The sequence below is a fragment of the Melozone crissalis genome, unplaced genomic scaffold (assembly GCF_028551555.1).
Source record: "Melozone crissalis strain CALT ecotype California unplaced genomic scaffold, PUWL_Pcris_2 ptg000008l_1, whole genome shotgun sequence".
Lineage (NCBI taxonomy): Eukaryota > Metazoa > Chordata > Aves > Passeriformes > Passerellidae > Melozone > Melozone crissalis.
Window position 1 is genome coordinate 5,134,472 of NW_026535786.1, and position 14,799 is coordinate 5,149,270.

The following is a 14,799-nucleotide window of genomic DNA, read 5'->3' on the forward strand; positions in this document are numbered from 1 at the left end:
GCCCATTGCATTGTACATCACTTGTTTTGTATATTCTAATTATTTTTCTTATTATCGCCATGATTATAATTTCTTCCCTTGTCTGTCCTAATAAACTGTCTTTGTCTCAACCTATGAGTTTTCTTCCTTTTACTCCTCTAATTCTCTCCCCCATCCCACCATGGGGGGAGTGAGCATGCAGCTGTGTGGGGCTTGGTTGCTGTCTGAGGTTAAACCACGCCACATGGAAAAATGAGTAAAGTCATATGGTGAAAAGAAAATACATCTGCCTGGGAAATTTGCCATAGCGTGGGGGGAATAAAAAAGTTGACTTTAGCTAAAACAAGATCTAGTAGGAAAACTGTTCAGGCCAATTTCAGATGCCATAACTTGGCTGCTTTTGCTCCAGTACTGGCCAGCCCTGTCACATTACTATTCAAAATATTTTCAAGATCACTGCTTGCTGAATTGAGTCCTGGAGTGCAGCCAGGTGGCCTTGATCAATGTGAAAGGGCAGCAGCACAAGAATAGGTCACAGAGTAGGAGATAGAGATGGAATATGGCACTCTGCCTGGGTGATATCCATCTCAGACAGAACAATGGGTACGACATATCTGCACACTCACTGAGATGTGTTTTGTCTCTCCCAGAGCATCACAGATCCTTACCAAGATCTGACAAATCAGCTTCACTCACCTACCTGTAATGTGGTGTTGTGCAGCATTGAACTGAGTAGGAGCATGTCTCTCTGTGCTTGACATTGCTGTCACACCTGGTTACAGGCCCTCAGAAGTAAATCAGCGGTGCCACCACAAAGAGAGATCCTTAATCATGGTGTCTCACACCGTGTTCTAGAGATCAAAATCCTCAAGTCATGGAAAGAAGTGCTGTCACTCAGTGTTTGCCATGGTAAACTTCCTCCCATTCCTCCACCAGGCACGCACAAAGGCTGTTGTTTGAATGGAGGCTTTTGTAAAAGACACCTGGAAATGCATCAGTAGCTTGGGTTGTGTGGGGAGATTACTGAAGCAGGGGTGGAAGTTAATGTGCTGGCTCTGAAACATGAGGGGATATTTTGCATTGGTGAAAACTTTCTGTAGCCTTTCAGTTCTTGTCCATTGGCTTTTGAAGATGGTTAAAGTGTCATCTTTAAGGATGATAGGGCATGTGTGTGTACAGCCTATTGCCATGTACCAGAAGACTGAAAGAAAAGCAAATTTCTCCATCTTCCTAAAATTTCAAGCAGAGGTCAAGAAGTAGTGTAGTGGCAAGCTTTTCCTCAATACAGTGAGCAGTCTGTTTCCTGAAAGTACTCATTGGAGTTAACTTTCATCTTTACAGTATTGCATTTACTGAATTTGTTTTGTTGGCCACATCTGCTCTTTGTCCTAGTTAGGCACAGGAAGACTGATTTACATTTTGAAGATTTGAGAAGAATTTTGGAGGTAGGAGTGCTTGTTTCTTTCAGAATTGAATATGAAGAGGTGTACAAATAAAGGAAGAAAGATAAGCCCTTCTTTCTTCACTGGCAGATCCTGGTATCTTATCCAAGATGTTTGCAATATGTCTTAGCCAGCTGAGAAAAGACTCAGGTGTAAGATAGCTGACCTTTAAAACTGAGGCCTTAACAAGAGTTTTCCTTCTGAATTAACTGTGCTTTTTTCACGATATTACAACTTTATGAAGTATGATTCAGATGGGTTTCTTTCCACTTTAGAGGCTACATAGCAGAATTGTATCCAAATTAATGGAGCTTAGTTTTGATACAGAATATTGCATAAATCTAAATGGTTTTTTGTCTTGTAATTTTCTTATTCATAAACTTGGTGTTAGAGAATGTTTTAAGATACATAGGAATCTGGGAGGAGGAGGACTACACTTACCCTGAGGTTCAGTTTCCAGAATGAAAACTTTCATGGAAGAGAGCTAGTTTGGAGAAATCCATGGTACAGCTGCCACACACACCAAAGGCTACAAACTATGGTTTAGCAAAGGAAGGATAATACCTGTAGCTGAAGACTTTCAGCCACAGTTATAAAGTATTGAAGGAAGGGTAGGAGGTGGAAAGGGCATCAGTTCTGTGCCACTGTAGGACAGATTAAACTTGCAGGTGACAGAAGGAAAGAAGGAAACAGAGCACATCCCATGCTATGGAGAGCTACTAAAGGAATTTGATCTGGGTGGGAAATCCCATTCTATCCCTGAATCTTAATATAATGTGAATTTTAAGGAGGTTTCTGTCTTTCTTGACTGAGAAATCTGGACTGATAGAACATCCTACAGATCCCACTTGACTTACTATGTCTAACCACCTCTAGAGAAAAGCATAAGAGAAAGGCAGCTACGCTAATTGCAACCACCCTTTTATTTGGTGGTCAGTGAAATTAAGTTACAAAAGCTTTAGCTCCCGCAGAAAATCCAATAATGCAGTTTTTGAAATAGATAATTATGACAAAAAAGAAATCCAGTCTTCCAACCATCCTTAAAAACATTAAGCCCATTACCAACTTTTGTACTGCAGTTTAATTTATATGAATTAATTAATCTATGTTTGTTTTGACTACTGTGTTCCTTAATGTGAATTCTTAGGGGCTCCTCCTTTCTGTTTAGACTAGGCTCTTCAAGGCAGAGACTTTTTACGGCTGGCTGTGCATGAGACTCAGAAGACCTCTGTGCAGACCTTGGAAACTTATAGGCACTACTAGAATTTAGTATTGAATGAAAAAAAAAAGGCATTTTAAAATATTAGGTTTTACAGGAAACAGTGATTTTTAGTCCCTCCATGCTTAGTTATGTCCTCTGCTAAATATTTCTGGAGAAGAGAATTCACTGATATTACTGCTTGCTTACTCGTGGCCTGAACATATAATGCAGAGTCACAGTCTGGGTTTGTTTTTTTTTCTTTTCTTCTTTTTTTTTTTTCTTTGTCCTGACAGAAAGATTTCGGGATTTACTGCTTCTGCATTCAAATCAAGATACAGAGATTCTGCCCATCTTTCAGCAGAGACGCTATCCCAAGTAAGTAAGATTGTCTTCTTGGGAGAAACAAAATCTTTATCTATTTGCAGTGAGGGAGAGTAAAGCATTTATAGCACTGTACATGCTTTTGGTGCAGAATCCTTAGACAGAGCTGTCAGGGAGCCACACCAGCAGTGATCTCTGCAGTCTTTTGACTGGTGTTGAGGAGAAGCAGACATGCATTGCAAGCACGCTCAGCTGTCACTGGGGGAGGTGATGGTGCTGGTGGTGGAGCACAGATGTTGAGTTGCCTGGATCAGTGTCTGATGGAGCTTTGTTTCTCTGTTGACACAGGTAGATGTTTTATCAGGCTAATCCCCATTCTTGTCTTCTGAGATTCCATCATTGATGGTGACAGATTCCCTTGAATTTTAACAGGCTTTCCTCTGAGAGCCTGCAAACACTAGGAAACATTTTTTCTTCTGGCTTTTTTAGGGGTATGTGTTTGCCTATATCCCTAAAGGGATTTAAAGAGTAGTGTTGAGTGTTAAGGAGGTCTTGAATGTATTGTGTATCCTGGACAATAGCTCTTCTTTTTCCAAGTGACATACCTGAGTGAAGCAATAAAAGTTCTTTGCTGTTTTATCTACTGGAAGAAACAGTCACTTTCAGCTTGAACTGAGGCAGTGAAGAGGAAAGAAGAAGAAATAGTTCTCACTTTAACCCTGACCAGAATGAACAATTAAAGAATGCTAGTGCAGGGTGGACAGAGGGGGGAGATGGAAGAAAGAATGTTTGTAGCCAGTCCTTCAATGATGGTGAAAACAAGCACAGTTATTTATTTTAGTTATTATTGTTAGGAGGTTTCTGAAATAGATTAGAAGTCAGTGAAGCTAGGTTTCAAATCTCTTTAAATCTGATAATACAAATTTTTTTTTAAGAACAGACAGTTAGAGAGGCTGAGTGCTGAAAGCCAGTCACCTCCTCGCTGTGAATACTTGAAAATAAAACCACTCAAGGATGAAATACTGATTCTGAAAATGACAAAATTTTGCTTCGACTTCAAGGAAGACACAGTTTTATCACCCTAAATTTCTTGTTTGCATTGTCCATTGTCACTATATTACTGGAATACTGTGGAGGTACAATATATGAAATAGTGGAAGGCACCTATGGATTGATCTGCTTGTTTCGTTAGGACTTCCATGAATTATTGCTTTTCTCCTCATCCTTTTATAACCCTGGCAGTATTATGCTTTGCTTGGCTTAGATTATTTCATTTTTGATATGGACACTGTCAGACTGGTCTGAGAAACCAGTTTGTTGTCCTTCCTCAAAGAACAGACTTATCTTTATATAAATCATTCCTAAGATGTTTGACTTTCCATTTCATTACATTCAATTTATTGCTAGCATTCTTGGCAAAAAGTCTACTAACAATATTACACAATGTCAGATTCATGGGCGAATGAGTTGTCTGTTGTCTTCTGACAGAAGATGTGTTCAACTCTTCAAAGATCACAGGGCAAATATCTTGTATGGAGCTCTGCTGCTCTTTGAAGTTATAGTGGCCTTGCATCTCAAAAAGGGTACATGTTTTCAGCCATGTTACTTGGGTAGATTGACTGCTTCCTCTAACATACAAGAGTTGGCCAAATTTTGTCACCTAAGCAAAAAGAAGTTTGCATATGTTCTTCAAAGCAATAGATTCGTGTTTTATAGCTTCATTAATTGGTGCAAATTTGCTCACTTGTTACAGAAATTTATCATATATTATAACCCGTTTAGAAACTGGTTTAACGCTATTGACTTATCCAAATTTCCCCAGGGGTTGTCTTTTGAGCAAGGTACTTGAGTTCAGCAAAGTAGAAAACCTGTTTATCTTCATAATATATTTTGTCTTATTCCCATATAATTTTTTTTTCACCTTTCCTATTCCCATTTTCTCCAAAGTGTCAGTTAACAGAAATTAAGATAGTGAAGAGACAAATCTCCTAAATCAGTGTCCCTTCATGACTTCAACTGAGCAGTGGCTGGTTGTACTACATTAGGATCTGAGTAGAAACACCATTTTAATGAGATGTTGTCACAGGGCACAAACTGGAGCTTGTAATGATTAAAGAAATCCGAAGAATATTGAAGGTTAAAAATAGAAGAGAATTTTTAGTAGTGACTTAGCTGAATAGCTTGACTAAGCAGGGCTTAGTAGGTAGAAAGGATAAAAGTTTTCACATATTTAAGAGACAAATGTCCAAAGGAAGGAGATTGGATAGGAGGATGTTCAGCACCACTCAGGATATTCAGAATCATTGCAATAAATATTAAAGGCTAAATGCGCAAACTGTAATCCATCAATTTTTGGAAGAAATAGAAACCTTGATGTTCTTGCCTGAATTATGTTCTTGTTAATTTATTACATTAAGACCTGAACTCTTTCCCAGGTAACAGCCGGATAATTTTGGGTGCATCTTGTTCTCAGAGATGTCCCTGCACTGGAATGTCTGGAAGAAGTTTTCTAGAATATGCATGGACATTAAGTTCTCTAGAATATGCTGGATTTTCTGTGGTAGATGTGTCAAAGAAACTTGCTTTGCCCTCCTAGTTGATGGAGAACTGTGTGATATTTTTATTGTCCTTGTGTTTGCCTGAGTTTATTTGGACAGCTTTGGCTTAGCCGAGGAGCCAATACCTGCTCTGGCAAGCAGCGGATCTTACAAAGATCAAGTCTTATAAAGTCACACAGCCCATCAGCTTGACTTCTTGATGTACCACTGTGTGCCCACACGGCATCATGGGCACCAGTTCTCACCGTGGCCTGTGGGCTGGGACACAGCGCTCTGCCAGCTGGTGGGACAGCACCCACCCAGCCAGCCCAGCCTGCAGTTTTTGTCCTCTCACTTTTCTTCATGGGGTTGCAGAGCAGAAGGAGCTTGGCTCTATCTTATGCTTCAGTCCCATGCCTAGAGTTTTTAAGAGTTTTTAATGAAAACACACTGCGCTACATGTAGTTACATGTAGCAGAACTAGCAAGAGCAATCTAATCCAGGCAAGTAATTTTGATACCTCAAGTGATTAACGTGGTTCAGGAATCAGATGTGACCAAATACCCTTATCCACTTAATCTGGAAACTGACCTGTCCACAAAGAGAACTATTTTGAGGGGAAAACCTGTCTCCTTGCTGACACGAAGCCATTACCATGTCCACAAGGATTCACATTCCTGAAACTAAGAATAAACCTGCAGCTGTGGGCAACCAAATGGATTGGGGTGCACAGCTGCCTGGGAAAACCCTCTGCATGCAAAACAAATGACAGACATATCTGCAGCTCTGTCCTGCTCTCCCTCACTCCACAAGCCTGCTGAAGTCACTGAGGGGAGTTAGGCCAACACAATCAGGTCTGTCAGCAAACCAAACTTTTTCCAACAAATCTTATCCTTACTTTTCAAATGAGCATTAAGGCCCCTGTATCTCATAAAAAACCTTTAAGGGTTTCACATTTAGCACATTTCTGCGGGAGCTTCTCTCATTTTGGTATCCACTTCATGCTTTCCTGGCTTGTCCATTTTGCTGATGTCATTCCTACATGTTTTGTCCACAGTTTCACTCATAAAATACAAGAACTGCTAGAGTGCAGCAAAGGCTACACAGGATTGCTCCTGAAGAAGGCACTATGCTCATTAATTTGGCTGCAGGGTCCAGCATGTGATAGGGTGATTGGTGGCAGCAGGGGCTTAGGTTGCTCCATCCCTGCTGACTCCACTCTGCTCCTGACTGCCTGTGCTGTGTGCACAGAGGAAGGATATGCAATGAAGTGCCAGGGAGAAGTGCCACTTGTAGCTAGGCCTGATAGTGTCAAAAGAAAAAAGCAAACCCTAAAGAACAGAATGATAAGGAAAGTGATAAAAGAAGTGCAGGAGTGAGAAATTAGGTTGATGGGTGAATAAGGCAGGAGAGAGGCTGACATGGCACAAAGCAGCACTTTAAGAGGGATGTGCCAGAAATGCTACTGGCATTACAGGGTTTTAGCAGGTTTTTTTTCTGTCTAGAACTAACTTGACAGTTCAGCCGTACTTTATATTTTCAAGTTAGTGCTGAAATCCTCATATAAATATGTGAAGTTTTTTAAAGGGATTATTTGCTTGTTTTTTTCCCCCTTCAGAAATATTTGCAGTCTTCACTCTTATCTTCTATGGGTTTGATAAAAAATTTTTTGGGTGATTCACAGATTTTAAGAACAGAAGGAGTGGTTATGTTCCAGCTAATTTGAGTCTCTTCTTAGCATAAGCCATAGAGAATTACTGATAATCCTTGCAGCAAGTTTTTCACTCAGCCAGAGCAGGAATTTAGAATCAAATTGAGATGTTAAAATCTGGAAAACTCACAAGCCTTTAGATCAGCTTGTTTCACTTGTCAGTTTCTTCACCTGTGATACTTTTTTTAACTTCAGTTTCCAGTTTCTGCCATCTCACTGTACCATTTTCTCTTGAAGAAGAAAGTCCTGTACCATCTGAAATGTCACCTCCATATGAAAGGGTGGAGATCAGTTTAAAACTTGCCCTTATCTTGAACAAAATAAATAATTATTTCTTGCAGGGTAAGGCTTGCTAAAGAGGTCTCTCTCCCAAAATCTTAAAACATTTAAAAAGTTTTCCTACTTATTTTTAAAATAAAATGAGGTAAACAATAACAAAAACACAAAACAAGGGGGAAAAAAGGCAGGAATGAGGAAAAACAACATTTTGGTCACTGTTTCCATAATATGTACCAAGAGAAATAACAGCACTTCGTTATAGAATAGGGAAACAGTCTAAACTCATAAATTTGGCTGTATAAGAAATAAATCTTTATTATTTAAATGGAATGACAAAGTCTTGAATTTTGGAGAAAAAAATGAACTTAAAACCTATCAGGTATGATGAAATAATATTCCAAATGCATTTACTTTTCATCAGTCATAAAGTTACAAATCATTCTTTTGCATATGTTCACAATAAATTAAGGTAGTCTTCTTGTTTATGCAAAAATGCTGGTAATTTTCACATCATGAAAAATCCCAGAAAATACAGGATCTTTATATATATATGTATGTATGTATCTTCAAATACATATTTCTGAAGGTTATCTTTGAAAATCTGCGGAGAAATTTCAGCTCAAACAAAGCTAAATGGTGTTATTCAATTCTCATCATGGAGAAGTCTAGACAAATAGACGGCAGAAAGTTAGTGCCCTCCCTAAACCATTGTGTCTTCTGGTTCCTAATTATTTATTTTAATGATAATGGATCTGTGGCAGTTTCCTACAGCTTGAGATCTGAGCCAAGAAACAGATAAAATTTCATAAATAATACCCCAGGAATAAAGCTTATGTCTTATTTGCAGCTGTCTTGAGAACATTTTTCTTTTTAGAGGAAAATAATTTGTGTCTAACACAAGACAGTAGTGAGATATGGCTGCTGGAAGTGATGCTTCTCAGGCAGTGGATCCACTGAGATTCCCTTGAATCACAGATTGAAACAAGCATGAGAGCAGCTAGCAGAGCATGGCCTAGAAACCCAGTTCAGTTTGCATTAGAAACAAAGGCAACATCTTCCCTGGTGTTCTTCAAGGGGAAAAATCGTGACCTATGTGTTCATCACTGAGTCTTTATTGCAAAGGCAAAGAGATTTTTAATTTTGAAAAGAGGTGGAGAACTTTTAAGGAGTGGTTTTCTATTAAAGGCTTCCTGTGAAGTGCTTTACAAAAGATGTCCTCTTGTTATAGAGGGAAAACTGAGGCATGGAACTCTGATGTGAGGTACCAGCATCATCCAGGAACAATTCTCCTTGGGATGAGACCAGAAATAGAAATCAGGTCTTCCACAGTCCTCTCAGTTGTGTGCAGTTGGCTCTCTCATCTGAAATAACATCTATCCTCTTTTCCGCTGCAAAAACACGTGGCCTGCCCATATTGCTGAAATCAGATGGGAAGGTGCCAAATGAAGGAGCCTTCCAGAAGTGCCCACACAAGCACTTTAAATGCTTTGTGTGGCATTGTACATGAAGCATGAAAATTACTGATTTTGAAATGCTCCAAGATTTATTTCAAAATGCATGCTAGAAGCAAACTATCTCCTCGTCAGTCTGTGTCCTCAGAAACCTGAGCTTCAGAGAATTTTGATGACTTGATTGAAAAAGAGACTTTGATGACTTGATTAAAAAAGAGACCTGGTTAAGGAGGAATGACCTTTAAAAGAAATTCAAGCTGTTTGAGAAGAATATTTTTATGAGATTAGGGTTTTGTCTCTTTTTTCTTTTTTTTATTTTTTTTTAGTGTGGCTTTTTGCAGAGATAACACCTTTTTCTGTAGAGTATACAAACCAGTGCAAGGCTGAGCTCCATGATAATAAAACCTTCATTCTAATTAAAGTCCATTTTCCTGTCATTAGAGGTTTTTACAAAATGGAAAGAACAGTATCAATGGGGTAACTGGTAGCTGTTCATTAAAAAGAGCAGTCATGTTACAGGAGTAAAAATGCAACTATTGGATCTAAATTTTTTTGGAAGTGAAATGAAGACAGAAAGAAAGAGGATGGTAATTCATAGTGTGCATTACATATTTGAGCTCAGATTCTACAAAGAATTCATGTGGACCCATCCAGATAATATCAAATGGGACCAAATCAATATCCTGAAATATTAGGACTACACATTAAACTAAGATATGGCTCATAAATTCCTCGAGACATAGTCTATATTTTTTCAAAGTACCAGTACAGTACTGCAGTAACTTACAAAATAAAGACACTTTTGTTCTGTTTCCAGTAGCCTTGAGTTCATGTAACAGCAGCATAGAGTGAACCAATCCCCTTAATGTCAAGGGGAATTTTGCTCCTAACTTCAACAGGGCTCAGATATGAAGTCTAAGGCACAAGTATAAATCTTTCTAGGTAGAAAGATGTGAGGGAAAAAAAAAAGAGATTTGTGCAGCAACATGCATGCAAAAGTGAAGCTCCGTGTGCATATATATTCTCTTTTAAGTAGCAAGCATTCTAGATGCTACTTGAACTTACCTGTTAGTGAGTTAGTTGTGGCTCATTAATAGGCATGAACTGTTCCATGAAAAACATTGTGATAATCCTAGTTGAAAATGGGAAATGCCTGACTGAGAGTAAAAGATGAGTAAACCTTTCACAGCTTTTGGGAGATGAAATCATTGCTTTGTTCAAAGTGAATGGGGTAAGACAAATCATTAAAGCTGGTTTTCATTTGGCTATCTGGGAGTATGAGCATGGTTTTTGATAAAGCTTGCTGATTAATTGATACATACATGTCTACTACTCAACAACATGATGAGATTGTGAGGAGTTATCTGCCACCGGATATCTCGAGGGATGTTTTTTTAAAACAACTCAAACACAAGTTATAGTAGTTTGATGCTGAAAGTATTAATGAGGTTCTTTGATTCATTATGTAAGAGAGTTAAAATGATCCCTTCCACCCTTATATCCAATTTTATCATAGTTTTAAAAATAATGACTTATATTAGTTTTAGAAAAGTAGTTTCACAATTACCATAGTTACAGAAATCCAAGCACTAGGCTCTGGAAAAGAAGAGAAATAAGTGCTAAGAAGTTTTGGTTGTTGAAAGTAGTAATTTCCTCCTGGATGCAGCAGTCCTGTGCAACCTACTTCAGGCAGGGGTTGAACTTGATCACCTCCAGAGGTACATTCCAACTCCATCACTCTGTGGTTCTGTGGTTCCATGTGACTCCGGGTAAAAGGGGACAGCATCTCTCATTCACTCCTATACACCTACCTGCACATTAGCATTTTTATTTTTGGCACCGTTCTTTCAGTGAGGGACCCCAAGGCTGTTTTCTTTCATATGAACTGTTAAAGGAGGCAGTTAGTAAGTCTTGGTGGAAAAGAGAGAAAAGAAAGATTCCAGCTGTAATAAGGGCCAAAATAGACTATGTTATGCCACTAAGCATTTGAAGGAAAAAGAAAAAGCTACCTGCCATGTTGTCCTTTTTGTTTCATGTTAGACATAAGCCATAAATGTACTTCCTGGTCTTTAACAATGGTAGCAATTTATCAACACTCTTTGCAGTTCTGGCCATTTGCCAAATAGGTTTGAAGGTGCAGGTAAAGTGTGAGATAAGCATTTTATGTGTATCACAAGTGTCTCTTCATGCTTTAATACTGCAGAGGAGAGGAAAGCACAAACATTCAAGACAAAGGTCACTGTTAGTATTCTAGTTTTGCATAAAATGGGCAAAGATGGTTTGTTCTTTTCAGGACATGAGCCTGGGTTTGAGTTTTAGCGGACCTTTGGTGCGTGGCACTGGTGGAGTGGTTTAATTCTGAGTGCCAGGCACTTTAATGTATGTGTGATGGGGACACTTCACATTTCTTTTTCATGAAACATATTGACCTTTAAACTCTTGGTGATAATCAGAGGCAACAGCAGGCCCATGTTGATCTAAAAGCCATTTCCTGTCTCTTCAGAGAAATATATAGGAGACCTGGGCTGTGGGATGCCAAGAGGACCACCCTGAATTGAGCATCCCCAAATATACACGTCAGCCCCATTTCATGGAGGGAGCTGTCTCAACATCTGGGCTATTACTTAGCCCAGAACTATGAAGTTGTAAAAATTGGCAGTGGTAGAAAAGCTGTCTCATCCTATAGTATGTTATTATAGATGTTAATTATCCTCAGTCATGAGGATAGGAGTTGGCTGTTGGTTCATAGTGCCCAGTGGGCCAAGCCTAGCCCCAAGGAAACTTCTTCTGTGACCTTGTCAAGTGGTTTGAAAGAATCACAAGTGCTTTTGAATGGCCAGACAGCTAGCAGCTGGAAAACATTGCTAGCAGCTGCAGGACTGCAACAGTCGTGATATTAGCTGCCAAATAATTTCTGATTGTTGCCTAATCAGCTGGCTGAGGCTGCTCACAAACAGAGTTGGAGACTAAAGCAGATAAGTCAAAACACAAAAGCTGTTTGAGTAAAAAATATGTACTGGTTTGTTGGATGTTGAAGATAAATTTGGTGATATTCAGAGTTTCTAGTTGTTTTTTTTTTTTTTAATAGAAGAATCTTGTGGGTTACACATTTGCAGAAAATTATTAGTCTAAGCATCTGCACCTAACATGAAGCATCAGGTGTGTCAAGTGAGGTGATTAATGATGCATTTCTGTTGTAACAAGACTGTGGTGACATTTTTTCTTCCCTTAAAGCAATGAGAGAAGGTGTATTATAGACACCAACCAGAAAGAAAAGATGTGAAAATCATTTGCTTTAGAGCCTAATAACTTTAATATAATACTTTGCTTTATGTCTTAATTATCCATTGCTGTCAAGGTATCTTTATAAAACAAGGTTTAAATTAAATTTGTGTGGGGTTGAAAGTCATGTAGAATCAAACTCTCATTTAAAATCAAACATTTAAAACTTTCTCATTCCCTCAGGAACTTCTATAGAGCAAAATTGCTGCCTACTCCAAAAACCCCCACAGCATCAGGGTCAGTCCTCTTACCTCAGGTCTGCTTCACCAGTATGAAAATGATAACCTATATTACAAATGTTCTCTGTATTCTCTCTAGTTTCAAAAAATACTCAATAGTGGCTTATGAAAGCAAAATGCCTGAGAGTTTCCAAGGTCTTGTTTTCCCTCTGCATGGTGCATCATAATGTTACATAAGGATATTATAGCTTTGTATTTCCACTCACTGTATACCATGTCTTTAAGATTGAAATAGGTTTTGTAGGTACATTAGTGTTGGTGATTTGTAATACTCTTCAGGTTTAATTAGTTCCTCTTTTAGACAAATCACCTGAACAGATTGAATATTTTTATTATATTGAACCAGTTCTGAAACTCTTACAATGTATTAATTTTTTCTTTAACTTGTATGGATAGCTGAAGTTTCCTAAATAATATTTGAAATGCAGACATGCATTCACAGTGATTTCTTCAAAATGAAGGTATTTGCATCCCTTCTCAAAAGACTTTTGAAAGCTATTTTTATTTTTTTTTTTTCTTGTGCCTTATTTCCTAATGTTGTTAGGGAAAATACAGCAATGGAAGTGGCTGTTAGCAATTTTCCATCATGTGGTACTCTTTTACCACAACTAGCAAAGAAATAGTGGCAGAACTGAGCCATCCATTTTCCTGTGCTTCAACCTGGACAAGGTAAATTATGTAGGTGTAATGTTATCTTGTGAAGGAGTCACAAACCTGATGTTCTGGCTGTTTGGGCATCATGAAGATGAAACTCTGTGATCTTAATAATACACCAAGAGTATTTCCTGCCACTGCAGTTTTCAAGGGAACCATCTCTAGGACTTCAGCACGTCACTCCATGAGTAAGAGTTTGAAGTGCGTTGGAGAGATCCCACTCACTTTCCTCAAATCTAGGAAACTGGCACTTCATTCAAGCTGGTATAAAGTAAACTCTGGAGTTGTGAACTGAACCCAGGCTTTCCATAATTTTTTAGTATAAGCTGAAAGAAGGACTAGAAAGTAGCAAAATCTATTTATTAGGGTGATGCAATGAGCAATTCAGTGTCTGTGCCAGTGTTTCTGAGTGCTGCTGTCCTGAAGGATCACTGCTGGTCTGTAACCAGTGTAATAGTCATTGGTTACATATTTAAGTTATGCCAGAGTGAAATGCTGTGCTGCTTTCTATCCAGAAAGAGCAGACTTTCTGTGAAGGGCAATTGTTACGTGCCAGCCCCTTTGTCACCCCTGTTTTGTTCCAAGGAGACAACATGAAATTCTGCATCAACTCACTTGTGTCAGACATGGCTGCTGAACTGAAGCAAAAGGAAAAAAACTCTACTATAATTCATTTTCTGAATTATGGGAAGGGAAGGGAAGGGAAGGGAAGGGAAGGGAAGGGAAGGGAAGGGAAGGGAAGGGAAGGGAAGGGAAGGGAAGGGAAGGGAAGGGAAGGTCAGATGTAACTTTCTGTTTTGTGCACAGTCCATACACTGCATGGAGAAAGATTCCTTTGTTCAAAAGAGCAGGTTTACCCTGTGGGATCAGCAGAGCAAAATGTAATGAGCTTGTTCAGTGACACAGGCTTTAATGAGAGTCTCTGGGCACTGCTCTTCTGACTGGCAGGCCATGTTGGTATTGATGGACAACCTCATCTCCCTCTATTTTGTACTAGGAAGGAGAGATAAGGGGGAATGTCTTGTTCATTTATTTGCGAATTGCTGTGTCCTGATGAGAAAACAGGCTGAGTTCAACAAGTCTTTTTTCACACATGGTTCCATTAGCATTTGAACATCTTAATTCCAAGATCTAAGTGCAGCAGAATGGTTGTCCCTGGAGCTCAGCCCCTGCTTCCCTCTTTTCAGAGTCAGCAGAAGCTGAGATGGGGAACGTTCCTAGCTTTCACTGCTCCATCTGGAGCCGTGCCTCGCTGTCTGAGAGCATAGTTAGTGTGCATCTGTATACATTTTGTCTTTCTGTTGTTAGATGGCAGTACCTGGATATGTAATGGTTGATGGTTAACTTTTTTATAGGTGCATATTTGCACAACAGCGAAGGAATCCACTTTAAAGAAGCCATGCAAACAGGAGCTATCAAAATCTGATCTATCTCTCTCAGTAATTTGATAGCAAAATAGAGCAGGTTGGCTGCAGGCAGCTCTTAAGAGCATCACTTGAATTTAAGAAATCCATTTATGTCTGCGTTGGCTATTCCAGCTGTTTGTGGTCAGAGGCACCCCCCCACCAATTTAACTTTGTTTTTCATTATTTGGCCCTGCACTCAGAGTCTGGCACCAGTGAATAGCATGTGCACCATGTAGAAATGTTTTGGCAATTATGATCCAATTAGGTTTAGCTTGTTCCCTTGTTCTATCCTCCTTG

At 39.0% G+C, this 14,799-nt stretch overlaps 1 protein-coding gene across 2 annotated transcripts in view; it reads left to right on the top strand.

Annotated features, from left to right (window-relative positions):
• Positions 1 to 14,799, top strand: part of NOX4 (NADPH oxidase 4) — a 99,618-nt gene that overhangs the window by 60,992 nt on the left and 23,827 nt on the right. For both annotated transcript variants that reach the window (XM_054269990.1, XM_054269991.1), the window contains exon 13: positions 2,916 to 2,997. In XM_054269990.1, the coding sequence (XP_054125965.1) occupies positions 2,916 to 2,997 (82 nt within the window). The remainder of the gene's footprint in view (positions 1 to 2,915; positions 2,998 to 14,799) is intronic.